This window comes from Dryas octopetala, chromosome 3 (genome assembly GCF_963921425.1).
Source record: "Dryas octopetala chromosome 3, drDryOcto1.1, whole genome shotgun sequence".
Lineage (NCBI taxonomy): Eukaryota > Viridiplantae > Streptophyta > Magnoliopsida > Rosales > Rosaceae > Dryas > Dryas octopetala.
Genome location: NC_141368.1, coordinates 20,920,603 through 20,947,546, shown reverse-complemented (window position 1 = coordinate 20,947,546; position 26,944 = coordinate 20,920,603). Strand labels below are relative to the sequence as shown.

The following is a 26,944-nucleotide window of genomic DNA, read 5'->3' as shown; positions in this document are numbered from 1 at the left end:
GAGGAGGGTGCTTAGTCGACCCGCCCGAAAGTTGAGCGCCGCATACCTCCTGTCTCCTGAGAAGTTGGCCAAGTACGGCTTTGGAGCCCCATGTGAGTTTCTGTACTTCCCTTTTTGAAGTGTTGGTTGATGAGAAAATAACTTGTGCTTATTGGTTGTGTGGGTCTTACAGTGAAAATGACCAATACGAAGAAAACAAGCAGACCGGTCGGTCCTGCCCCGCCTGCCCAGAGGAGGCTGATGATGGAAGCGCTGTTGGCCGGGGGTGGCTTGTCCCAAGGGAATACAAGTAGAGGTGCGCCGGTGCCTGGGGGTATGAGGCATAGTGGGTCTACCAACGTCCTTGCTCCGAAGGTTACTTCTCTTAGGAAGAAAATGAAGACTGGAGTAGATGCTGCCGAGCACGGGAGAGAAGGCAAGAGGGCAGCTAATGTGCCTGATCTGGTACCAGAGGAGGATCGTCTGTTACAACAGGCAGTGATAGACTTTGGAGGGTCTCTGAAGAAGGAGAGGGATGACCGGGTGATCGGCGATGGTGCTGAGCCTCTATCTGTTCTGCAGCGGGCCTTTTCCGAGCAATCCTAGGTAAGGGAGGGTGGTATATCATGATGAGATATCCAAAGTTAAACTTTATAGCTTGTGATAACATTTTCGTGACATTCGATTTGGCAGACACTGTTTTTTACTTATCAGGCACATGTTAGTGTCCTTTCCACGGTGGAGAAGATGAAGGACGAGATGTCGAGCTTCGTGGTGTGGAAGGACAGAGCGCTCTCAGCCGAGGAGAAGGTCAGTACCCTGGTCGGCTAGAACAATGTGCTGCAGGCTGAGCTACTGCAGGCCAAGAAGGAGGCGGACCAAGCTAGGCAAGAGTTGGAGCAGTGCGGGCAGGCGTTGAGCCAAGCCAAGCAGGAGTTGGACAACGAGTATAATAAAGGCTATGCAATGGGCTTTGGCGATTACAAATTAGAGCTCCAAGAGATGTGCCCTGATTTTGACTGGGATCGCGTGCATGGTCTGCTAGGGGCTGACAGTAATGATGGGCATGCCAACGTCCCGGAGAGAGGTACCTAGGAGGTAGAGCCCGAGAATGGAGCATCCACAGGTGGGGAGCATGACATGGGAAAGGATCCAAAATAAATATTTGAAGCAAACATAGCCTGGGGGCAGGGGTGGGCGGACCATCGCCCTATTTTTGTTTGAGTTATATGGTCGGGTCGGATGTAGCCCGTACCAAATTGCAAACTCTTTTGATTATTAAGTTTGTACGTAATGATATTTGGATGATTTGGAGGGTGTCCGACCCGTTATGAGGTAGGATGCCCTTTCTTTTAATACATGGTATTGTGGAATTTTTCTTGAATGCATGGTACTTAGTTTCCCTTGAATGCATGATATATATCTTCCCTTGAATGCATGGTACTTAGTTTCCCTTGAATGCATGGTACGGATATGGGTAGGGTCGGATGTCTGATGGCCCGGGGGTCCATACAGACAGTTAACACTTTGAATGAAAATGATGTAAAAAAGGTATCCGTGGTAGGACATTCATTTATGAAAGTGATATAAGATAGATGAAATTGAAAAAAGTCCCCGGGGGGTACAACATGTGTCTACTTGTAAAAGTAGCGGAGATGCTCGGCATGCCAAGTGTCACGGACAGACTTCTCGTAGCGCGTCCATAGGAGAAATATGGAGGGAATATCCATTATGACTCATCGCACATATTGATGTTTTATCCTGCCAGATGAAAGATGGCTCAAAATGCTATATAGGGGAGTGACACGTGGTGTAAGACTCTCCACCACCCCGAGTGCCGTTACGATGTTGGGCACTAAGCGAGTCCCTCTCTTGGTAGCGTGTGGCAACGTGCGATATCATGAGTGTGCCGGACACTAGATTGTCACAAGGGCAATTAGTGTCTCTGTAGGATAGGAGGTCCTGCAGACAGTACTGGTAGTAAGGGGCACCAGTATTGTGGCTCCCATATAGGGGCCGAGGTTGTGGCATGTATCCGCCATTGTGGCTCGATATATCGTTTGGGCGGATCATGCCATCGTCTTGGAGTGTCATGGTGAACCCTGACCACGTCGGAGCTTGGCTTGGGTTCTGCCTTGCTCAAGGAAACGCATGGATGTCGACAAGTGCAGGTTGGGTGACCCTGCACTGCGATGAAGATTTGACGTATGGACATTCGATGTTATATGTGTTGCTCTTGGGTGGCATGCACGTTTGGCAGCGTGTATGACTAGTCGAAGAATAGGATTGTGGGTAAACCTTACCCTCAATCCCTTGTGGGTTATGTGCGCTATTAAGAGATTGTCCTGACAGAGTACGGATGCTGGTTGGATATGGGTGTGGCAGACCATGTCCCGTCACCAACACATGACACCGGTCTATGGCTGGACTTGTTAAGGATGCGTGTTGGATGTCTTCCGTATCTTCTGTCACTGGACATAATCATGTGTTATACATGGGCAAAACAGGCTGACCAGGATTAAGTGGATCCTGGTGCCGCACGGGATGACGAAAATGATGTAATATTCGATGCTTCCGCTGGGCTTCAGTGTCGTCCCGTGACACAAGGGTGGCCGAGTTCTTTGCCGGTTGCGGCGCAAAGCCTGTATGTGCCTGGACGGACGACCTCAATGATTTCATATGGTCCTTCCCAGTTAGGTTTCAGAGCACCCGTCTTGGCCAAGGTAGTGCTACGTAGGACCCAGTCCCCCACTCGGAAGTGGCGAGGCTTAACTTTAGAATTGTAGTGCCGAGTGACCCGTTGCTAGTAGGCATACTTATGTAGCTCAGCCTGGACCCGAAGCTCCTCAGCAAGGTCGAGACTTAGGGCTAGCTGGTCAGCATTTTGCTCAGGCTGAAATGTGTCGAGGCGGTAGGAAGCAAATCCGACCTCAACTAGGATGACGGCTTCAGAAGCAAAGGCCAAGGAATAAGGGGTTTCCCCGGTCGAGGATCGACAAGTCGTCTGGTAGGACCATAAGACTTCGGGTAGGAGGTCAGACCACTTTCCTTTCTTTGTATCAAGCTTGGTCTTCAAGGTATGTTTGATCGTCTTGTTGACAGCCTCAACCTGTTTGTTGGCCTGAGGATGATCGGGAGAGGCAAAGAAGACCTTGATGTTGAATGCGGAGCAAAATGATTTGAACTCTTTGTTGTCAAACTATTTGTCGTTGTCAGTGATAATGCCGTAGGGGAGACCGAAGCGGCAAATTATGTTCTTCCATACAAAGCTCTTGATGGTTTGAGTGGTTGCCTTTGCCAAGGGCTCGGCTTCTGCCCACTTAGTGAAGTAGTCCACTACGACTACTGCCATTTTGACTTTTCCATACAAAGCTCTTGATGGTTTGAGTGGTTGCCTTTGCCAAGGGCTCGGCTTCTGCCCACTTAGTGAAGTAGTCCACTACGACTACTGCCATTTTGACTTTTCCCATCCCCTTTGTCATTGGTCCGATTAAGTCGATGCCCCATTGGGCAAAGGGTCAAGGATTGTTCATGATAGTCAGGGGCTCGAGTGGTTGGCGCGAAAAAGTTGCAAATTTTTGGCACTTTATGCATTTATGGGTGAGCTTATTTGCATCAATGCGGAGGGTCGACCAATAGTAGCCTTGGCGAATGGCCTTGTGGGCTAAGGATTGGGCCTCTGCATGAGATACCCCTTCATGGATCTCCCGGAGGACCCAGTCGCCTTGCTCGGGGGTAAGACATCGTAAGTATGGCATGGAGAAACCCCGCTTGTATAACTTGTTGTTGATAATGGTTGCCTCGTTTGTCACCCAGTGGGGTGTTATCGACTTGGTCGAGAATAGGACCTCCGTCAGACATCACGAGGCTCGGAAGATCTTTGCACCTCAACTGAGGGTAGAGAATCAAATGGGGAAAAGTTGCTACTTTCCCACAGACGGCGCCAAACTGTTGATGCTAAAAAATGGTAAAGTAGTCAACGTCGAGTCAAATCACGTGGACCCGTTGACCTACCACTGAGTGGATGACACGTCGAAGTGGGGTAGGAATGGGTAGCTGGGTCCGACTAGTGAATAGTGGAGAAAGAATAATATCCAAAGCACCCTGCGCAAGTACACAAAAGTGAGCGGAAAGGGCACCGGTATGGTACCGACCGAACCTCCTCTGACGCTCAAGTCAGTGTCGAGAGAATCTGTGAGCAAAGTGAGTGCATAGTATAATATTGATTGAATGTCCTTTTGTGACAAGAAAGTACCTCTTTTATAGTACTTTTGGAATAGTGTCAACTAATCCGGTGATGACACGTGTCCCTTGTAACGACTCGCACTGTAGGAGCGCCACGTGTCATCTATTTCGAGTATCCGAATGAGTTGACACGGGTCGGGGCCTAGGAGGCTGGAGCTTGGGAGGTTGGAACCTAGGAGGTCAGGACCTAGGAGGCCGGAGCCTAGGAGGTCAGGGCTTAGGAGGCCGGAGCCTAGGGGGCCGGAGCCCAGGAGGTCAGGGGGTAGGAGCCCAGGAAGGGCTTAGTCTTTGGGTCTAGAAAGTCGGTGCCTAGGAGCCCAGAAGCCTAGGAGGGGCTTATCCTTTGGGCCTAGGCTCAAATGACATAATGTTAAGCCTTATGTGACTTGTCGTTATGTCCAGATGATTAGTCATACCAACACCCTCGCTACTCAAAAATTTACTATATGGTTACGTAACACATCATTTATCATGCAGCGATAATTAATTCGTGACATAACTTCCTTAACTGCTAAAAAAAAACCTATTTTGTTACGTATTACATCAATTATGATGCAACAAAAGTTAATTCACGTCCTTGGCAACATCTATTTATCTTGCTCCTGATTGCTTTAAAAGTCCTTAATATCAATTTGAGCATTCATCAGTGTTTTTGTTCAATGCATGGCTTTTGAGTATTCTTTTGTGTGTCAGAACAGCTAGTGACCCTTTAATTAAGTAAAGTGTTGTTATAGCATCATCTCTTTTCTCATGATTCTGTTTTTTACTTCAGCTTTCAAACTCTAGATTTCTCAGATAGCTAGCAAACTTTTAATATTGAATACACATCCATTTTGAAGTGCTCAATCTGGAAACTAATCTTTATGCCCATAAGACTAAGATCTACAAACAAATTACACAATTTATTTCTTGTTCAATTAGAAAAGTTTCGTGGGCTCGAAACAGAAACATGAAAACAATGGATTTCTTAAATGGAGGCTAGCTCATAGAAACAAACCATCATGTGGTTCTCTCCTTTACTATGTATTGAAACTTTTTATTTAGTATAAGAAGACAAAAAATTGAACTCTTTAATATAGATATGGTCGTAAACTCAAACTAGCAAAGAACATTCTTTGTTTGCCCGAGAAACATCTGATGTTTTTTTTACCACCCCAACTTCAAAACTCGCTATAAAAAATTGGATTTTTCAAGTCTATTAACCAATCTATTAGAAATACTGATGTGGCATTTATGTGTTCAATTTTTTTCCGTCATGTTGTCAGTCTCAGTTCAATTTTTTCTGTCATGTTGTCATTGACTGGGACTGACAACGCGCTACGTGAACATAAAAGTTATTTAAAACTATTTTATTTGAAAAAATTAAAACAAAAGTTTAAATAAATTTCAATAAAAAACAAAACATGAGACTCTCTCTCTCTCTCTCTTAATCTGGTATTTTTTTGGTCAGAAGATGCACTTTAACAAACAAACAACAGCCAGTACAAAAGCTGTCCAGAGAGGAAGCAGCAAGAAAAAACAAAACAAAAAGACAAGGACAGGAAAACTAAATTGAAGCAACGATGCCAATAGACTATCGTCAAAACAAGCAGACCCAGCCAAAATAAAAATAAAAATAAACAGCTGTTGATGAAAACTCATTCACTCTAACACAACAAATCACACCAAATCATATATATCAAACCTTTCCCACAACCACCACGACCCATCATTCTATTGAAATTTAGTTCAATCATTTTAAGCATTCAACAAAAACATTAAACAAACAAATCAGTGAAGGAATAGGCCATCAAACAAATCAGTGTAGGATTGGCACATTAAGATTAGAGCAAATCCAACTCAACCCAATAACTCGCCCTACATAACCCTGTATTCCTGAACTAGTGAACTCCCAACGTGTACCCTAAATTCCAAAAACCCACTTCAAAACTGTAAAATATATACCATTTTGGCTGAAATATGTCCATGGAAACACATTTTTATTCAATTGCACCTTAAGTAGCATAAAAGTTAAAAAAAGGTTAGACAGATTTTTTGGGTTGGCCTCAGATGGTAATAAACTAAAATAATGGTAAGAAATCATGAGCTGACAAGCTTACCAAGGATATAGAATGCATTAGGGTGCAGAAATCAGAATGCATGAATTCTCTTTTACTGAGTTTAATTCACACCTGTCAGATTCATGCACAGTGCAAAAATAGAAATAGAAACCAATTCAATTTTCCAGTCAGATGACTGAAGGCACCATTTGTTGCTGACTTGTCACATTCCCACTAGTCCCAGCTAAGGTAACTATGCTGGCCTTACTGTCACTCCTAAATTCCAAAAACCCACTTCAAAACTGTAAAATATATACCATTTTGGCTGAAATATGTCCATGGAAACACATTTTTATTCAATTGCACCTTAAGTAGCATAAAAGTTAAAAAAAGGTTAGACAGATTTTTTGGGTTGGCCTCAGATGGTAATAAACTAAAATAATGGTAAGAAATCATGAGCTGACAAGCTTACCAAGGATATAGAATGCATTAGGGTGCAGAAATCAGAATGCATGAATTCTCTTTTACTGAGTTTAATTCACACCTGTCAGATTCATGCACAGTGCAAAAATAGAAATAGAAACCAATTCAATTTATGTGGCATTTATGTGTTCAATTTTTTCCGCCATGTTGTCACTGACTGGGACTGACAATGTGCCACGTGGAAATAAAACTTATTTAAAAACTATTTTATTTGAAAAAATTAAAACAAAAGTTTAAATAAATTTCAGTAAAAAACAAAACATGAGACTTTCTCTCTTCTTCCCTCTTTCTCTCTCTCCCTCTCCTCCCTCCCTCTTTCTCTCTCTTAATCTGGTATTTTTGGGCCAGAAGATGCACTTTAACAAACAAACAACAACCAGTACAAAAGCTGTCCAGAGAGGAAGCAGCAAGAAAAAACAAAACAAAAAGACAAGGACAGGAAAACTAAATTGAAGCAACGATGCCAATAGACTATCGTCAAAACAAGCAGACCCAGCCAAAATAAAAATAAAAATAAACAGCTGTTGATGAAAACTCATTCACTCTAACACAACAAATCACACCAAATCATATATATCAAACCTTTCCCACAACCACCACGACCCATCATTCTATTGAAATTTAGTTCAATCATTTTAAGCATTCAACAAAAACATTAAACAAACAAATCAGTGAAGGAATAGGCCATCAAACAAATTAATCAGTGTAGGATTGGCACATTTAGATTAGAGCAAATCCAAATCAACCCAATAACGTACTCGCCCTACATAACCCTGTATTCCTGAACTAGTGAACTCCCAACGTGTACCCTAAATTCCAAAAACCCACTTCAAAACTGTAAAATATATACCATTTTGGCTGAAATATGTCCATGGAAACACATTTTTATTCAATTGCACCTTAAGTAGCATAAAAGTTAAAAAAAGGTTAAACAAATTTTTTGGGTTGGCCTCACAGATGGTAATAAACTAAAATAATGGTAAGAAATCATGAGCTGACAAGCTTACCAAGGGTATATATAGAATGCATTAGGGTGCAGAAATCAGAATGCATGAATTCTCTTTTACTGAGTTTAATTCACACCTGTCAGATTCATGCACAGTGCAAAAATAGAAATAGAAACCAATTCAATTTTCCAGTCAGATGACTGAAGGCACCATTTGTTGCTGACTTGTCACATTCCCACTAGTCCCAGCTAAGGTAACTATGCTGGCCTTACTGTCACTCCTTTGTATTCATATCACTCCAGGACAAGTTGCTCTGCCATTACAAATGAAAGCCAAGACCCTGTAAGAATATATTCTGTCTCTCACTTCTATGTGTCATCTCAAAGTCTAAGAGAACAAAACAGCACCAAGTAACACTCAGTGAAGGTAAACTGAATTTTGCACTTGAGTCTTTCTTTCCCATTCTTTTTCTTTTTTCAGTTTGGGTTGTAGGTATAATCTCTTTTGCAATGGCATGGGGCAAAGACTCTCAAATTCGAAATTGGGGTGAAATGGACTACGATATCCTTCTAAGGATATTCATTACGTTGAACATTATGGATTTGATTTCCGGAGTTTCTCTTGTGTGTACAACATGGCGTGCAGCTTGTAGTGATCCCATCCTTTGGTCGAAGCTGGATTTGAGTATGCTTCAGTCCAACTCCTTTAACATTCCTCGAGAACCGCATGCTTGGTCTGACGCGGAGTCGAGACACAGACTGACACGAATCTTGAAGAGTGTTTTAAGTCTCAGCCGTGGAAGTGTATCATGTTTGATCTTCCATTTCTACGTATTCATAAAAAATGAGCACTTGATCTGTGCGGCAGAAAGGTATTAGTTTTCAGTTTTCACTTCCCAAAGTGTACTAGAAAACTTTGATTTGAAACATAAATTAATTGTTTGATCATGAGCAGGGACTAATTAATACTGATATTTCTCTTCCTTGCAGAACCTCTAATCTCAAAAGACTTGTTCTACCACCCTGGAATCAATTAACAGTGGTTGGATTCATACAAGCTTTGAGGAATTGGGAAGGACTCGAATCATTGACTATTCCATTTATTTACTGTCGGCCTGCTACTCTTATGAAGGTGATTGGTAGTTATTGCAAGAAATTCACTGAGCTTAAACTTATGTGTCCTTTAGACGTAGAATTTGCAGTGGCCATTGCTTCATCTATCCCAAAGCTTAAGGTCTTAAGTCTTCAGTGCACAAGGGTGTACGAGAAAGCTTTGGCTCATATAGTGAGCAAAATGGAACATTTAGAAGTTTTGAATATATCTCACTGCCTCATTGTAAAGGAATCTCAACATCCAGGCTTCGTCGCCATACTCGAAGAACTTGACAAGTCAATAATTGAGCAAGCCTCACGGCTTAAGCAGTTCCTTATTTGTCAGAAACGGAAAGAGTCCTGTTATATGTGCAAGAATAAATTAACTCACGGCGGAGTCTTGATGTGGTCCGAATATGAAGAAGGAATTTGGAGAATGGATGAGGTCAGTACGCTTAGACATTGATTTGGAAAAGATCCCATGTGCAAGGCACCATGCTTGTATGTTTGAACTTTGTTAAATTTTATTTCTGAAGTCTACATGTGAGCATGCTATGAATAAACTTTTCATTTCATGATGCAGTTAGTTTCTGATAAAATTAAAACAACCTGGTCTAATTTTTTGTATAAAGGCTTTGTTAGTTGTTATAGAAATTAAGCTAAGAACCAATTCCTAGAAGTAAACAACAAGCTTGGAGATTTTTTATGAACAAAAATCAATATGTGAAGTGGTGCCTGCTTTCTGAAAAAACCATATATAATAAACATGCATCTCTTCATGCTACACAGACTGAGGCTAATCTCTTCCTATCTGCTGTTTGTGCCTGATTAATACTTTTGTTTTCCATTTCTAGTCAATAATGCCATTAATGTGGTATGGGGGATAATTAAACTCAATTTCTTCCACGAATATATAAGGGAAGTACATAGCATTGCCCCGTCATTTTTCCATATCGAATGTTCAATCCATAGGCTCTTTTCCTGTGTTTTGTTGTTTCCTACTCTTCCCTACTCAATCTGTTTTTTCTGTGGAGTGCTTTCACTTTCACTTTCACTTCTGTATGTCTAGTATCTCCAATTCCTTTGACTCACATCTGTGTACTATCCAGAATCTGATTAATGTTTCGTTAGGTTAATTTCTTGAGCTCCAGAGAATGATCAATGGTAACCTTAGCTGTCTATAAATTAAGGATAACTAACTACTCTTTTACAGTAATGTGATTTGCATATTTCTGAGAAGGTGATCATATGATCATTTAATTTGTTCTACAAAAGTTATTTTGCATTTCACTAATTTGAAGTAAGCAATATATTGCACATTCAAGCCATCAACCAATTTGCTAATGTTCCTTGACATGGATATTCCTGAATTCTTCCATATGCCTATATGATATTGACATCAGAACAATCCCCATTTTTCTTCAACAAATATATGATGTTATAGAATAGTTTATTTACTATATATGCTTTTCTATAATGAAAAACCAGGTGGCCATTTCATGCAGACAAGAATAACAGGAAGCAAATATTGTCTTTATAAAGACAAAAAAGTAAAGTCAAATTAGGCAGCTCCTTTGATATAAAAAATAAAATAAAAAATTAGGCAGCTGCTGTTTTGTTCAATAAGGCCAAAGCATTACTGATAAGTTATTGTACCAATCAGAACAAGAGGTTTTCAACCTTGGTTCAATAATTAGGTTTGTAATAATATATAAGAGCAAATAAGTTTGAGCTGGGAGAGGCTCATTGGAGATATATCATATGAGAGCTGAATCAAGCTCAATTTAATTTTGAAACAAAACAAAAACCAAAAAACAAAACCAAAAACAAAAACCAAAGAACAAAACCAATTAAAATTATTTTTTGATGGGATGTGAAGGGTGTGTGTGTGTGTCTAGCAGCCCTAGTAGTAGAGCATGTGTACAAGGATTTAGACCCTATTTTAATCAAATCAAGTTTTTGGTCCTCCCTTTTAATGCATAATCTAATTGAGGCCCCATTATAGGACCCAGTACAAGCCATTATAGAGTGTTGCGAGTTGCAACTGACCTTTCATGCTGTCTATGAAAGTACTCTATAGTCTATACCATGGCCTAGCTAGTATGGATGCCAAAGCGAATGATAGAATATTAAAATTTGTACCCTAGTCTTGCATCCAATCAAATGATTGATCTGCAAGACTTCCAGATCTAATCTCATTATATATATATATATATATATATTCATTTGTAAATCTAATAGAAAAAGCCCTATTTCGCCATCACAATTTTTGTTTAAGATACCCTGTTTAAAAATCGTTTTTAGTTCTTTTACTATAACATTGTTTGAACTTTGGATGCTCAACTTTTAAAATCATAAAATTCATAACAGATCATGAAAATCTTGGTTTACTAATTTTATATGGAAATGTAAATGGTAAGTTATATATATATATATATATATTTATTTATTTATCTAACAATTGTATTTGTCAGTTCTATATAGAATTAATTACACTTACACCCCTGAGGTTTATCGTCTTTTCACATACACCCCCTGGGGTTTCAATAATTACACATACACCCCCTAAAGTTTTAAAACTGTTGCATATAACCCCCTACAAGAAAAAATAAATAAATAAAAAAGAAAATATTTGTATTCAGGTTGGACCTTACACCTTGAATAATCTTATTAAACTATTTAATCCCTTAGCATACTTTTTTGTATAATTTCTCATCATTTTCGTCTCACTATAGGAGGTTATATGTAACAGTTTTAAAACCTCAGGGGGTGTATGTATAATTATTGAAACCCCAGGGAGTGTATGTGAAAAAATGATAAACTTTAGGAAGTATAAGTATAATTAACTCGTTCTATATAACATATTTCTCTCATTACGTACGCATGTTGTAAGAGAAACACCGGATCGAAAACATAAGTAGAGTATCCGAATCCGAGTAATTCTCCACATCCACATGCCGGTCATGTAGATGTATGTGGTCCACATGATTTCTCTGTGACAATCCTATATGTACTAATATATTGGAAGCATCTCATCATATATGGGCAAGTGGAGACAGCGCTGATCATTGACTCTACTGTCGTATATATGACATGTTTCATGTATAAAAATACATATAAAATTGCCGTAATTTCATGCAAACCACATATGTAAGTGGATGTGAGAATTTCTAATCCAGAAGATTCGAACTCTGCCAAATATTTTAACTCAGATCGGAAAATCACCATGACTCATATTGAAAGCCATGACAAGAACATTAATAATTCTCTGAGTAAGTGTAGGCTAATGACGTTTCAAAGAAAACTAAAACAACTAGAAGACGACATTAATTGTTTCAGACAAGCCATCGCCAGAAAACTTCAAAAAACCTCATCATTTTTCTAATATTCAGTAGCTTATTCATGCCAATAATTAAAAAACTCAGAGTTCATATCATAACTTTTAAAATATTTATAAATAAAATACCAAAAAAAATATGAAAACAATTTTTGAATAGAATACCAAATGCCCCTTCTGTTTCCAATCTACTCAAGATGCTCATAAGATCACAATTCTAAACTTCTCATCAATGAGTTTTAATGCTTCGGACAATCGTATACGATTATGAAATATGAACCATTGACAAGTGTGGGACTCACATCGAACGACTTTCGTGAACATTGATTTTGTAACAATTTATTTCTCAACCATTTCTCCTTGTCATGGTCCCTATTTCTTATCATCGGAAGACTGAAAGAATGATGAGGGATCAAGTGGAGCCCACATTTGGGTTGTCAGTGTGTGCATGGTACAACTACAACCTCATGTTATTTAAATCCCTGCCGGAAGATACTTAATTAGTCATCTAATACTTAATTCGTCATCTAATGGCTATCGTTTAATAACCAATTAGAATTCTATCAACAGCTAAGATGCAGGAACGTGATGGTGATGAAGCATGCAATTGTGTAATCGATACACTGTCACGTAATATAACTAATCAAACGTGTTAAAATATTGGTAAATGTTATTAATATTATACCTTATTAATATAAATATACTGTCTAATTGGATACGTCGAATAATTTTTCAGTACAAAGAACGTGGCTGCATGTCACTTGTCAAGTGGGATCTTGCACCACGTGTCACCAACTGTGCCTTAAGTCTGCACCAATAATTATAGCAAAGGAAAAATTATCAAACTAAATGAGCATTGCAAAGAAATAATTAATGTAAAGTCAACTCTCACAGCCCCCCTCACAAACCGTTTTCAAATTAGCACTCCATTGGGTGCTAAAGGACTAGATTAGCCTTTAAATTCTGATATGTTGAGAACCTCAAACATATAAGAAATTAAAGTTCAGAAACTATTAGTACAAAGACATGAATCTGTTTCCAAATAATCAAACTCTCAGAGCATGTTTCTTGCATAATGACCTACAAGGCTGCAACACACAACACAAATCACCTTTGATTAGTGTGGTTAAAACTTTAAAAGACCAGCTACATGCATAAAGTTGCAGAATGAGATAACAACTGCAAGATGATATTCCTATGTTTGGGCAATTTGGGTAGTATAATGATATTTTTGCAAATTTGTGGCGATGGTTGAGCATTTATGTCATTTCAACAGAATTAATTGTGAGTTTTGGCTCTACCTTTACCACAGTTTTCCTGATCACTATATTAGAAGACTTCAACCCTGCTTGCATTTGAGAATTGTGAACAAACTCAGCTTAACCTGCTTCCCTTTCCTTGATGGGAATTCAGAATCTCAGACTTCCATGTGTGGTCTTCATGATCATGCTCATGATCAGTCAGCATTCAAGTTATGGACGCATCCACAGAATGACAAGTGAAGGAGCCAAGCGAACAGATGATACTGAATTCCATTCCTGGTTTTCGTGGCATTTCTCTGCACATACTCCAGAGGGATCCGGCAGAGATGAGATCCACCCGCTTATTGGTGTTTCTCTACGAGCAGTTCCTCAGGGACCAAACCCACTTCATAACTGATCAGCCTTCTTGCAATTATGTGTATTTTCAGTCATACAAATGTTTTTGCAGTTTCTGGTGTAGATCATTACTTTTTCTTTTTGTTTAGTCAAAGATGTGTCATAGTCTCATAGATACAGTTGGGGAAGAGTGTGTGTGACTGTAGTTTATAAAGAAACTGTAAGACTGTAAACAGCACTTTATGAATGGTAAAAGCTATTAGCAAAACACACATACTTTGCACTGGGGCATGAAGTACCACTCTGGTGATTGCTGGAAATTTTGTATATTTTCTCAGCAGGGCTGCACTATGTGGTGAATATCTTGGTTGAAGATGTAGATGATATAAAAATCTGAATAATATTATTCTTTCTTCTTATTACATGAATAATATTATTGTATCATAAACACAATAGGTATCAAAGAGTATAAGAAAAATGTCAGAACCTACAAGGCAAGTTCTTGCAGGAAATTAAGGTTCAAAGTACAAGAGATGCATGACCAGTTCATTGGAGTTATATCACCAACTAGAAGGATGTGTACTTTCAAGGTTTACATAAGAAGTCAACATGCAAGCACATTTAATTGATTTTGGCCTGAATGGTGTGGAAAAATTTTGGCTCTTGTGGAGTATGAATTAGTTAAAAACATAAAATATTAATAATCTGCTTTGCATATTTATGTGTGTTAGTTTTTTCCCTATGGGTTCAAACAATACATTTGGAAGGATTCTATATATGATGTCACTTCCATGTGAGGAAAAACAAATAGGAAAGTAGAAAGCTTTATTGCATATGCCAATGTAATACATAAAGTTTTATTGGAATATATAGTTGTCCCATTGGGTCACTTTTGCCAATTGCTATCTAGCTACTGTTCAAATTTTGCATATATGGGGAGGAGGGATGTGGGGAAAAGGAGAGAAAAGAGAGATATGGGTTTGATCTGTCTGAAATGACTTAGGCAGTCAACAATCTGGTTGGGTCTGTGGTCTGTCAGAGATATTTAGGCTACATTTGGTTGGGTCTCAGTTTCCCTAGAATACTGTTGTTTTAAATACTAAATGGTAGAAACTAGAATGGTATGAAATTGGTTAAGCAATTAAACTTTATTTCAAATTAACATAAGAGAATGTAAAAATGATGAAGTCTGCATGGTCCATGGGAATTGATTTTCAGCTTTAAATGGTGGCTGACACTTAATCCACTTTTTTTATGTTCTTTTTTTTTTTTTTCTTCTTATGTGAATCTGATATGAAAGAGCAAAAGGTATTTGTCAAGGCTGTCAAGCTCAATGTATCTTCTCTACGTTTAATGAGAAAAATATATATACAGTTTGCACAATTTGATTATTCAACAAGCAGTTGGAAGTTGATGATAGATTTCATGTGTTATGGTCGGTATAATTATTGAGTGATCCTCTGTTATATTAATTGCTAAAAGTAAGGAAGGGCTCACTGCATTAATAAATGTAAACGATGACCAGGCTATAGAGTTGATATTTCTTTATTGGCCTGATATTATTTATAAATATTTGAATCTAAATATTTTAGTTCCGAATTCCAAGTTTGACTAATTTTTTTGTTTTCCTTGCAGCATAACAAGGATGCAGAAGTAACCAAGAGAGGTGGCCAATGAAGTTAACTTTGATTATGGTGATGTTTTGGACCTCTTTGATGGTTGAAATGTCATTAGATGGACAAAATGTTGTTAGATAAATAAGTGCTCTATGGTCCCCTGACAAAGATTTGTTTGATTGTTTTGGATCTTTTTTTTTTTTTTTTGAACTTTTTGAACTTATTGTTTTGGATGGTTCATTGAAAAAAAAATTAATACAGTACTATATTATACTGTACATTACAACACCAAAACAAAGTATAATTTTGTCCAGCTCTTAGTCAGGTACAATAAATACCAAACACTTGATAGTATTAAAGATAATACTATACAATATAATACTATATAATACTATACAATCCTATACCGAATTATACTATCCTATACGGCGTACCAAATATGGCCAAAGTGTAGAAGAAAAATCAAAAATCAAAAAACTAGATTTACATACAGGAAAACTATACAGCAGTCGCCGTTGGATTACGAGTCAGGTTGCTCAGTTTTCAATGGTGCACCTGATGAGGATGCACAACTCCCATTTAGGAACAGGCTATTGACCACCATAGAATCACTAATTAAGCCTACATCATCTTTGTCGAAATTGAGCTTGCCTCTGAGCTTTCGGGCACTGAAAAAGAAAACAATGCATCAGAGGAAATCATTAATTTGGCACAAAATACCTTGGTTAATATCATGGACAAACAAAAGGCATACCCATTCAAGCAGTTGTTGATGGCAGTGAGATCTTTTGAAGGGCTCTGATATGCACGAGTACTCTCCCCAACATAAGCATAATAGCTTTTTGAGCTATGTGAGTTTAAAGCATCCATCTGCAGACAGTTCAAAATTAGATTCACAGTATAAAACTCCAAAGTCAACAATGAAGTTCTTAGCAGAAACTAATCATATGTAATGCCAATGCATTGAGAGGATCATGATCCAGAAAAGCAACTTGAAATTATAGCCAAAGGAATAAGGATACATGTCTAAGTCAGTAAGTCTGTTTGGTTAACATCACATATTTGCCTGTGTAACGATTGGCTAACATGTCACTGAGCTTCACGAAAGCCAATAGCAAGATAAAGTAAGCATTCAGTTCCAATACATAAATATATAGAGATCTTATCTGTGTCAAAATGTGAGAAGGGAAATGGTTATTATTGTAAAAATGAGACAGTGGAGAAAATAAGTTGATGATTAATATGTTGAATCTATATTACTATAACTTTACATTAAGCATAAAAGATGATTTCTTTTATTCTAAGAGGCAAGTCATATATAAGAATCAACATATTTGCGAAAAAAGGAAAAAAAAATGGAATAGTGATGACTCAAAAGAACTAAACTAAACTAGTACCTTAGATGATCGCAATGGAGAGACAAAAACATTGTGTGCTGCAGATACTTTCTTTGGAGATATATCAGGGACACTTGGGAAAGTGGAAATGTTAGGTGATCCAGGACATTGAGCTAATTGGCCAGTAAAACAAGATGTTATTAGGGAGTTATAGAAATGAATTTTTCAAAACAAACCATAAATACAATGTGGCAGTTACACATGAGTTGTTAGCAAAAGCATACCATCATTGCAGTTGTTAGCTTCAGGAACTGAATTAGTACTTGCAGTTGTTGTACCAGCAGGTCCTAGCTCAACTAGAAGACGGTTTACAGAAGGAATGAATATTTCGTTGTAAAATGTAATAATACCGACATGTTCCTGTCCTGGCCTCTGTTGCCAGAACATGAGAAGGGTTAGAATTCACTCAGAAAACGGACAGTCATGAGAGTAAAGATTAGGCATCATACCCCATTCTGGCGTGCTGATGACGAATCAACAAATACGCTTTCAAAAATTTGTGGTTTACATTGTGGTTGCTTTCTATAGTTGTCTATGATTTCCTTAAATGTTAGACTTAGTTGAGAAATCTGCAAACAGAAAACAGTGGCTGAGTAAGAAAATAAAATTATTTCCCAGCAGCCCAGAAAACTATCAGAAGTTATATCACACCTTTGCAACTCCAAAAAAACAACAAAGGATAATCTGGTCTATGTGGCGGTTGAAAAAGAGAGATGTCTGCTGATCAATTATTTGTTGAAGGAGACGATAAACATTATCTCTGATCTGCTGAGACAGTTGCAACCTTTCAACCATACCATTGATTCTGACAGCTGCCAGCTTGATAATCTAAATATAAGAAATATACTGTGTAAAGCAGAGGATAAACCTAATAAAGCAGAATTATGAGGTTTCAAGTGGCTAAACATGCCATACAAATTGATCCTCATTGGCATAAACTAATATCTACAACACAAATCCTCTTCAATGAAATATAAAATTTGTGAACAAAAAGACAGGCCTAAAAACCTTCTACAGATCCATTATAAGTCAATCACAAGGATTCTCTATGATTCTTTACAGCAAAAAAAAAAAAATTAATTATTTGGAGCACCGCCACACCTTGATAAAGGAAAAATTAATTCCAGTTTCTGCACATGTTTCCCCTCCACCTCCTGGATTTGGACGTGTTGGACTGCACATATGAATGTCAGATGTATAATGCCATTAAGAGAACAGATGAAGCAGCAAGTTGCTACAGAGAAATTAGATTTACAACTTTCTGGGACTTGAGACTCATACCTGGCAAATGCAGACTGTAAAGGAGGTGGTGGCAGCTTTGAATTAAGGTTATTTAAGGCCAGGAGTCGATCCTTCACAGGAGATGTAAGGGAATTTTGCTCCGGCAATACACTCCTATAATCTGTGCAGGGTCTCTTCGGAGACCTGATATCTCCATTCTGACCTGAAAAATAACAATATAAAGACAAACTCACCACTTAGTACATTACTTTATCATTTGCCACTAAGTGTTCTCATAATCATGGGCCCCAACAATGTTGTCCTACTTTTCTTCAAATGAGGGCATCCTTATAAGTTAATGATAAATATAAACACATATAAATATTTTATGAAATAAAATACCTGGTGAAGTCTCATGCTTCTGTAAAGAAGGTACTAGAGGCAACCATCCACAAGAGAAGTTGATATGCATGGCGATTGCATCTAAAGATGGCATTGGTTCTGCTAGTAACCCGAGACGATTTATTTCTGCTGAGAGGGAAGGTTTTGCAACAGTCAAAGAATTGTACAATGAGGAACCTTTTTCCCAAACCATGCTCTCCAAAAGTCGTTCTTCCAATGAGTTCAGATGTCGTCTCAACTCTCTTGGGAGAGATTCCTCATGTATAATGAAGCTCTCTATCACCTTGCTAAGATCAAAAGCTGTAATACCTGTCCTCTCCAATACTGCAGGAAACAACATTGTGACGGTCTTATGTGTTGCCAGGACTAACTCAGCAGAGCAGGCTAGCATGCATCTATGGAACCACTCATTAGTTAACAAAGAGGTCAAATTAGTTGCATGCAGTATTTGAGCCTCTGCCCTACAAATTGCCTCCAAAACTCTATAATAAAGCTTGAGTGCTTCCAATCTTCGTTGTTCTGCCCAGATGTTGTCCATGAGTCCCAAGGCACTACTTGGAAATATGGCCTCCAATATTATTTGTGCCCTACGTATGACATCATTAGTAACATCCCTTTCACATGATGCCAGAAAGCCCTCCAGCTCGGCTGAGGGTTTCGACGGAAGTGGAGAAATAAAGGTCCGAAGCCACTTTGCAGTTGTCATTGCAGTGCTTCCAGGAGAGCAATGGGGAGAGAGTGGACTTGTAATTGTCTTTGTTGGGGAGGCTATTGAATCAGACTTCCTCTAACATAATAGAATAAATGAAACGTATCAACAAATTCCCTCTAAGCGAAACAGAACCAATGGAAAAAAAAAAAAAAAACATTTAAAATACCCAAAGAATTAAATTTTGGATTTCGAAGGTTAAAAAATATGAAAATTTCAAAGAAGACTTCGAAAGAATTTCGATTTCATTGGAAATTTACACTGAAACAATTTAAACTTTAACAAAATTTCGACAATTTCGATTCGGTAATATTTGGAAACCTCAAACAAATGGAAGAAATTTTCAAAATTTAATTCTATGAAAATACCACATGTATGTTCCTGATTAGTGCAATTTTAAAAGCATACCTTCACACCAGATAAATTCATGGATCCAAGTAAGCTCTCCTCCTCATTGATAAACACTCTCTCATTCCGAATTGCATCCTCATAATCTTTTTCTAGAATATCTAAACTGGATGAAAGAGAAGGTTCCTCCATAAGACCTTCAAAACAGGATCAGATATCAGAATCATTAATAAAATGACGAAAAAAACCCGGGATTTCGTATCAATCACTGTAAAAGACGTGACAAAAAGAAAAGCCGAGCCAAAAAAATTTGAAACTTCAGGAATGGAAAAGAAAAAGCATACAAATTTGCTCAGTATGATCTTTCAGTGTGAGTTCTTCAAGAGTTGACGATCAACACACAAAAACGACGGCGTTTACTCGGATCGAATTGAATCAGAGACTCGGAGTAGGAGGGTTTCTGAAGCAGAGCTTCTCAGTCTCTCTGTCTTTCTTCTGTTCCTCTCTCTCTCTCTCTCTCTCTCTCTAAATTGGTTTGGTTTGGTTTTTGGGGCCTCTTTATGGGGAAACCCTGACTGAGGTCGCGCGGGAAAAATAACATGGCATGCCATCATGCTCCACATGCATACATACATCGCTGGCCAATGGCGTCGCGACACGTCATGTACGTTAGGTGTTTTTTTACCGCCAAAATTTCTCACCGTTACGACTGATGAGATTCGCTGTGACGGATATTGACGAATCTGTTTTCTGCCGTCGGGCCCACTCAACACCCGTATTCGCCTTTTTCACGTACTTTTTTCGGCCTGGCCGCTTTGCCTTTTTTGTTTTCTTATAGAAGAAGGAAAAATGAACCTACTAAGGAAATCTTGTAAACGCACTTGGTAGTCTATGACTCCCCGTTCCTCCTTTTTCTTTTACTTTTCTTTTTAATTCCACCTTATAATTAAAAAACTTTGCTTAGTAAATCTGATTAAAAAAGAACTTATTTGGAAATCTAGTTAAATTACTCTACTTTGGAAAGAAAAACTTAAAAGTAGTTATTAATTAAAACAACTCTACGTCTCTACTTGATTTCAAAATAAAAAGAGAAATTTTATAAAAAGCATTAAAAGTTAAAACATAGAATATCTATTATTACAAAAAATATTTAATGTTGATACCCATATTGATTGAGCAGAACTACACATCGTAGACATGGAAACGACAAGGCTCGAATGGTCTTCATACTGTTGTTTGCCTAGACTTAGGCTAAGGAAAAGGCTCAAGAGACTATAAACATGTTCATAGGCCCGAAAGGTCTAGTGAATGAGGTGAAGCTCAAGAATGGACTCAAGACCTAGGGACTAAGGCCCAACTGTGGGCTTGGCGACTAATGTGCACTTGGTGGTCTATGACTCCACAGTCTTCACGTTCCCCCTCTCTCTCTCTCTCTCTTTTTTATTTTTTTTTCACCTTTATAATTAAAAAACTTCGCTTTGTAAATATATTAAAAAGAACTTATTTGGAAATCTAGTGAAATTACTCTACTTGGGAAAGAAAAACTTAAAAGTATTTATTAATTAAAACAATAGAAAATTAAGATTAAATACTAAATTCTAATAATTTTTTGGTATAGCATGCAGACTATATAATATTTCAATTGAACTACCAAATTTAAATGTAGTTTTTTAGATTATATCACAAACATGTTGGCCCATTTGATTTGAGTCTTTTTTATTTGACATTTTTGTCATTTGGCCCATATATAATGGTTGTTAGTTAAAATTTATAAGGTTTTGACAAAATTGTCCTTGAGACTTTTATATTATCTTGAAAATTTGCTAATGTAGTCTCAACTTCACATTTAGTTGTAACTATACGACACTTACAACTTTAAATTTAATTGTGACTAAACGACAGTCACATCTAAGTTGTGAGACAATCACAGTTAAGTTGTGACTTAATTGAATTTTTTTTAGATAAATTATACTACAATATATTATAAATAGAGGTAAAAACAATACTTTTACTCAAAAAAATACATAGTATAGTGGTGTGAGTTGTCTCTTTCAATTTACCAAGATAGTCACAATTAAGTTGTGACTTGATTGATTTTTTTTTTAATACAATATAGTATAAATTAATGTAATATTTGTGATGTAATATCATTTTTATATTTTTACTATAGTGGCATGTAATGTAATATTTGTAAATTCTAATATCTTTTATTTTATTATTTTATTTGACTTTTCAACTAGTACCTAATCTAAAATATTATTTATTTTTGGTACCTAAACTAAAAGGTTATTGAAATTTAGTAGTTAAAATTAATGGACCTTTAAAATAATAGAAAATTATAATAAAAAATTAAATCCTAATAATTTTTTGGTATAGCATAAAAACCATATAATATTTCAATTAAACTATCAAATTTAAATGTAGTTTTTTAGATTATGTCACAAATATGTTGGCCCCTAGATTTGAGCCTTTTCCATTTGACATTTTTGTCTTTTGGCTCACATATGATGGTTGTTAGTTAAAATTTATAAGGTTTTGACAAAATTGCTTTGAGGCTTTTATATTATCTTGAAAATTTGCTAATGTAGTCTCAATTTCATATTTAGTTGTGACTAAACGACACTCACAACTTCAAATTTAGCTGTGACTGAACGACAGTCACATCTAAGTTGTGAGACAGTCACAGTTAAGTTGTGACTTAATTAAATTTTTTTAAGAGAAATTATACTACAATATAATATAAATAGAGGTCAAAATAATATTTTTACTCAAAATAATACATAGTATAGTTGTGTGAGATGTCTCTTACAATTTACCAAGACAGTCACAGTTAAGTTGTGACTGAATTGATTTTTTTTTTTAAGACAATATAGTATAAATTAATGTAATTTTATTTTTATTTTTTTATTATAGTGCTATGTGATGTAATATTTGTAAATTCTAATACTTTTTACTTTATTATTTTGTTTGACTTTTCAACTAATACCTAATCTAAACTGTTATTTAATTTTTGTACCTAAACTAAAAAATTATTGAAATTTAGTAATGAAAATCAATGGACCTTTAAAACAACTCTACTTGATTTTTTTTTTTTGTGTACATTGGGGACTGAAGCTCAAAGAAAAGAACTAGACTAAATTAGCTTTAGCACAAGGAGTGCCAAGAGCATCAGAATAAGCAAAATTTGTTGCTCAAAAGTGGGGTGTGAAGGGCCCAATGTTTCTGGTAGATATCCAGAATGTCTACTATATTGCTAAATTCATTCTGGAGGAGGATATGCAGAGGGTTCTCACTAGTGGTCCTTGGTTTGTGGCTAGTCAACATGTTATGGTTCAGCATTAGAGGCCTGACTCCAATCCATTGGAAGATAAGGTAACTCACATGGCTGTTTGGGCTTGAATTTCTGGATTAGATGTTGAGTATTTTAACCATGAGATTATTTTTGCTATTGGTAACATTTTGGGTAGTACCATTAAGTTGGATGGCCATACTTTGGGGCAGTCTAGAGGGAAGTTTTTTCAGATATCTGTTGTGGTTGACTTAGTAAATCTTTGATTCCTTTTATCAAAGTTCAGGGGAAGGTTTTCAATGTTGTTTATGAGAGTATTAAGTTGGTCTGCTTTGAATGCGGTTGTTATGGGCATGGTAGGGATAACTGTCCTAGTTTTTTGGCAGCTAAGGTTGAAGCTCAGATGGAAACCTTTGTTAATGATGGTGAGCATCATGCTATGGAAGATGGTCCTACTAAGCTTGTTAGAGGCCCCATTCTTTTTGGGGATGAGGGTCCAAAGAACCTTCATGGTGAGTGGATGTTTGTTAAGCCAAAATGGAGGAAGAAGCCTGCTAATGGTGCTTCTAATTCTAGTGTTGGTAAGTCTAAAGCTACTGATGTCCCTGGTAAGGATATGGCTAATGATGGTTCTGGTTCTAGATTTAATATTCTGCAGAATGCTTCTGAGGTTGGAGGATCTTCTCAGCATGATATTATACCCAAAGTTATTTATGATGGCTCCTTTGGTTTTGGGAAGATGGTTGATCTTGAAAATGTGAAGGTTGTTTTTGCTGGTAAGTCTAAGTCTAACAATCAAAAGAAAGCTTTAATGGACATTTCTAATGATCAGGTGTTTTCTAGCTCTAAGATGCTTTCTGGCGCTCAAACTAATTCTGAACTTCTAGCTTTTGCTTCAAAGCCTAAGTCCAAAAGTAAGGCTAAGGCTAAAGGTTCTAGTGGGGGAGGGTAAATGCTCCTGTTGGCATGCAGGTTAAGGGAATAGATGTTCAATATGATTTGGGTGGTAAGTTTTTCTTTAATGTGTCTTTACCTCTAGGGTTTGTTGCTGGTAAAGGGAAAGATTCTCTCATTTGTGGTCATGACCCTCCTAATATCCCCGGTGATGATGCAGATAGTGAGAATAGTATGGATTCCTTTTCTTCTCAACTCTACTTGATTTCAAAATTAAAAGAGAAATTTTATAAAAAGCGTTGAAACACGTACATTTTTCTCTACCTTCAGCATTGTACCAAATCATTTTTCACTTATAGGTGCAGTCAAATTTCAAACTTTTAAGCTACATAGAATATGTAAAATTCACATTATTACAAAGTTTTTTTTTTTATAGGCAAATCTCTATTACAAAGTGACAACAACATTTTCAAGTTAAAAGTGAAGATGAAAATTGTAAATAGTTTCATCACCATTAACATGTATTGCCACATTGAAATAGGTAACATCATTAAACTATGTGTTATAATTGATTTTGATTTACAATATGGATGAGTTTGTGTGTGGTTTGGCCGGGTTTTTAATTAGTCTTCACTTTCCCTTAGATAGCAACTTGATTTTTTATAGCTACTATATTTTCGATTAGAATCATCAATGGGTGTGTCACACAATAAGGACCTAATATTTACTTCCATTATTGTCGAATTTATTGTGTGATACCGTTAAAGTTCACCTATGAATTTTTCTTGGTATCACTAACAAGATCTATCATTTTGGTTATACATTCCTTTTTTGTACATAACTAGTGGTTATTGATATGTGGACAAAACCAGTACTTTGGATTTGCCATGTACTTGACTATATGATGATGTGTTATTATTTGTTTCCATGTTTACTTGGTATAAGTATTTGAATTAGCATTTGTGTGGTTTGCATACTTGGTGATATGAACATGTCATTTGGGCGATTTGCATACTTGAGTTTGTAAAGGAGTTTTCTTTGCGAATGTGGTGACGTGGATAGAGGTATACACGTAGGATGATGGTTGTGTGACAGGTGGAAGGTGGTTGGTTAGGGTTTAAATTTTCACGTAACCATTGACACTTGGATATTAAATTCCTCAACGGACCCAATTTTAAAAATTGAGGAATATTATTTCTATAATATATAATCCTTAAATATTTCAATACAAATTAACTTTATAAATAATTCTTGGGGATAAGGTTAATTATTTAACTTCAAATGCAAATTTAGTCTTAATCATTACACTTTTGGGTGATAGCTTGCATATGTGGGTAGAGACATAATTGTTTTTGACAACAGAAAATTCGAATGCACTCCTTCATCACCCTAAGGTTTTTATTAAACCATCATGTTTTCCAAATTTTGATTGCACTACTTTAACTTTTCTCGACATCTTCAGATTACGTTAATCTTGTTTACATGTCATTTTTTTGTATTTTTTTTAAAGATTATGTAGTTATTTCCTTGTTTGCCGCTTATTGTTGTGAGCGGAAATTTTTGTGGGGATAGGTGTTTGAGCAGGAATTTCGTTAGTAATATGCATATGTTTCCGAATTTATTTGGATTTGATTGTACCTTATATTGTTAATCACCATAATATTATGTTCTTCCCATTCTTGCTGCCTCTCGGTCCTCGACCTCTCTCTTGCTTCCTTTATTGTTTTTATTTCTTTCTTTGCATGTTTTCTGTCAAGTCTTGTTTGTATGAAAAAACTTTGAATTTTCATTCAAATCATCAACTGCCTCAACCATATGAACTTGGTGGGGTTTAGCTGCCTTGGCCCGCTTTGAATGGTTTCTTCCTAGTGGCCTTGGCCATGAAGGACCTATTGGTTGAAATGCTAGTGGGTCATTGTCTGCGTCAAGTGGAATTGTTGGACCAAAATTGTCATTTTCGGGAGTGTCGAAATCGTCGGTGGTGGGGGTCTCTGGTTCACTCAACCAGGCCGTAGTGTTCGCCTACGTTTACTTTGCATTTTCCCGTAATTGGTCCCAAACATATAAATATTGAAGTTTTTTTCCAATCTTGTCCTAAAAAAAGTACTTGCGCAAACTAAAATCATAAAATTAAATAAATATGATTGATAAATAAACAACCGAATAAACATAGCATCTCACAATTAAATACTAATTAATTACAAAAAAAAAAAATTATCGTGTTGGCATCATTTGCACCGCTTTGGTGCATTCGCTCGGCCTCCATCAACGAACTATAAAACTTGGTGTAATCCCGCACCATCTCCCTCTATAGTGCTTTAGCGCCGCCAATACCATGCACGGTTTGACCCCTTAAGTTACGCTTGAAAATTACATAAGTTTCATCTCAAAGCACATTATTTCTTAGATTGGCACCAAGACATGAGTTGAGACTCCTCTAGCCAAGGCTTCACTAGGGGATCTTCACGAATTTCCTTTACTAGCCATGGTGATAACAAAACTTTTGTATAAATTTGGTGTCAAAAATTGATGTTTTTGAAGAAGAGCTATGGGTGGTGCATGATAGATATATATGTAATTTTGGGGAATATAGCAATTGAGATTTTTTAGATTTTTTTTCCCAAATTTTTATAGATTTTTTAATGATTAAAACGAAACAAAAATTATTGAGCGATTTGGGCCGTTGATTCCCAATGGCCCGCTCATATGGGTGCTCCATTTTAAAAAAAAAAAGAGGACTAATGGTCCTTTAATTGTGGTCAATCATCCATCAACGGTCCACTCATCCTGACCGTTGGTGACCTTCACGCGTGCCAGAGGCGCAGAGGAGCAAAGCCGGGCTAATAGGGGCCCACTCCTGCGCAAAAGTCAGCAGCTCGCGTATGTTTCTCTCTCCTCCTGTGGGTTTCACATGGGTGGGCCATACAATTTTGGGTTTGGGTATAACTGATACCCATTTTTCAGTAACACTGGGTGTCATGCACTTTTGGGTCTTCTTTTCCGCTCATAGTGTGCATATGTTACCCATTTTGGGTTTTAGGTCCCTTTTTTGGGGACTATAGTAGAAGGCCTTATATCTATGCAAATCCTAATTTATACACCAAATAAAATCAACACTGCCACATGAATGATTCAGGTTTTTTTTTAGAGCATAAATATAGTTTTTATAAGTTTTTTTATAACCATTGTTAACAATGAGTATAGTTTATTTTCACAACATGATTTTTTAAAATAAAAAAGTAGTATAGTTTGTTACTCAAGAGTCAAAACAAAAAAAAAAAAAAAGTTTTAAACATGATTTGGAATCCGGAACCAAGTGCGCTAGGGCAGAGAGGGTTGGGCTCCCAAT

General features: G+C 37.1%; 2 protein-coding genes across 2 annotated transcripts; both read right to left on the bottom strand.

Annotated features, from left to right (window-relative positions):
• Positions 1-2,782: 2,782 nt before the first annotated feature.
• Positions 2,783-3,331, bottom strand: LOC147291734 (uncharacterized). Its single transcript, XM_086236012.1, has 2 exons — positions 3,245-3,331; positions 2,783-3,130 (listed from the first exon to the last, which is right to left on the bottom strand). Exons 1-2 carry the CDS (start codon positions 3,329-3,331, stop codon positions 2,783-2,785), a joined length of 435 nt encoding a protein of 144 aa, XP_086092138.1.
• Positions 3,332-15,659: 12,328 nt separating this feature from the next.
• LOC147291733 (retinoblastoma-related protein-like) lies at positions 15,660-19,902 on the bottom strand. Its single transcript, XM_086235504.1, has 11 exons — positions 19,757-19,902; positions 19,473-19,609; positions 18,356-19,142; positions 18,014-18,176; positions 17,834-17,906; positions 17,384-17,560; positions 17,182-17,301; positions 16,957-17,104; positions 16,733-16,845; positions 16,090-16,205; positions 15,660-16,003 (listed from the first exon to the last, which is right to left on the bottom strand). The coding sequence occupies exons 2-11, from the start codon at positions 19,602-19,604 to the stop codon at positions 15,856-15,858; spliced, it is 1,977 nt and encodes a 658-aa protein (XP_086091630.1). The 5' UTR covers positions 19,605-19,609; positions 19,757-19,902; the 3' UTR covers positions 15,660-15,855.
• Between the last annotated feature and the right edge of the window lie 7,042 nt (positions 19,903-26,944).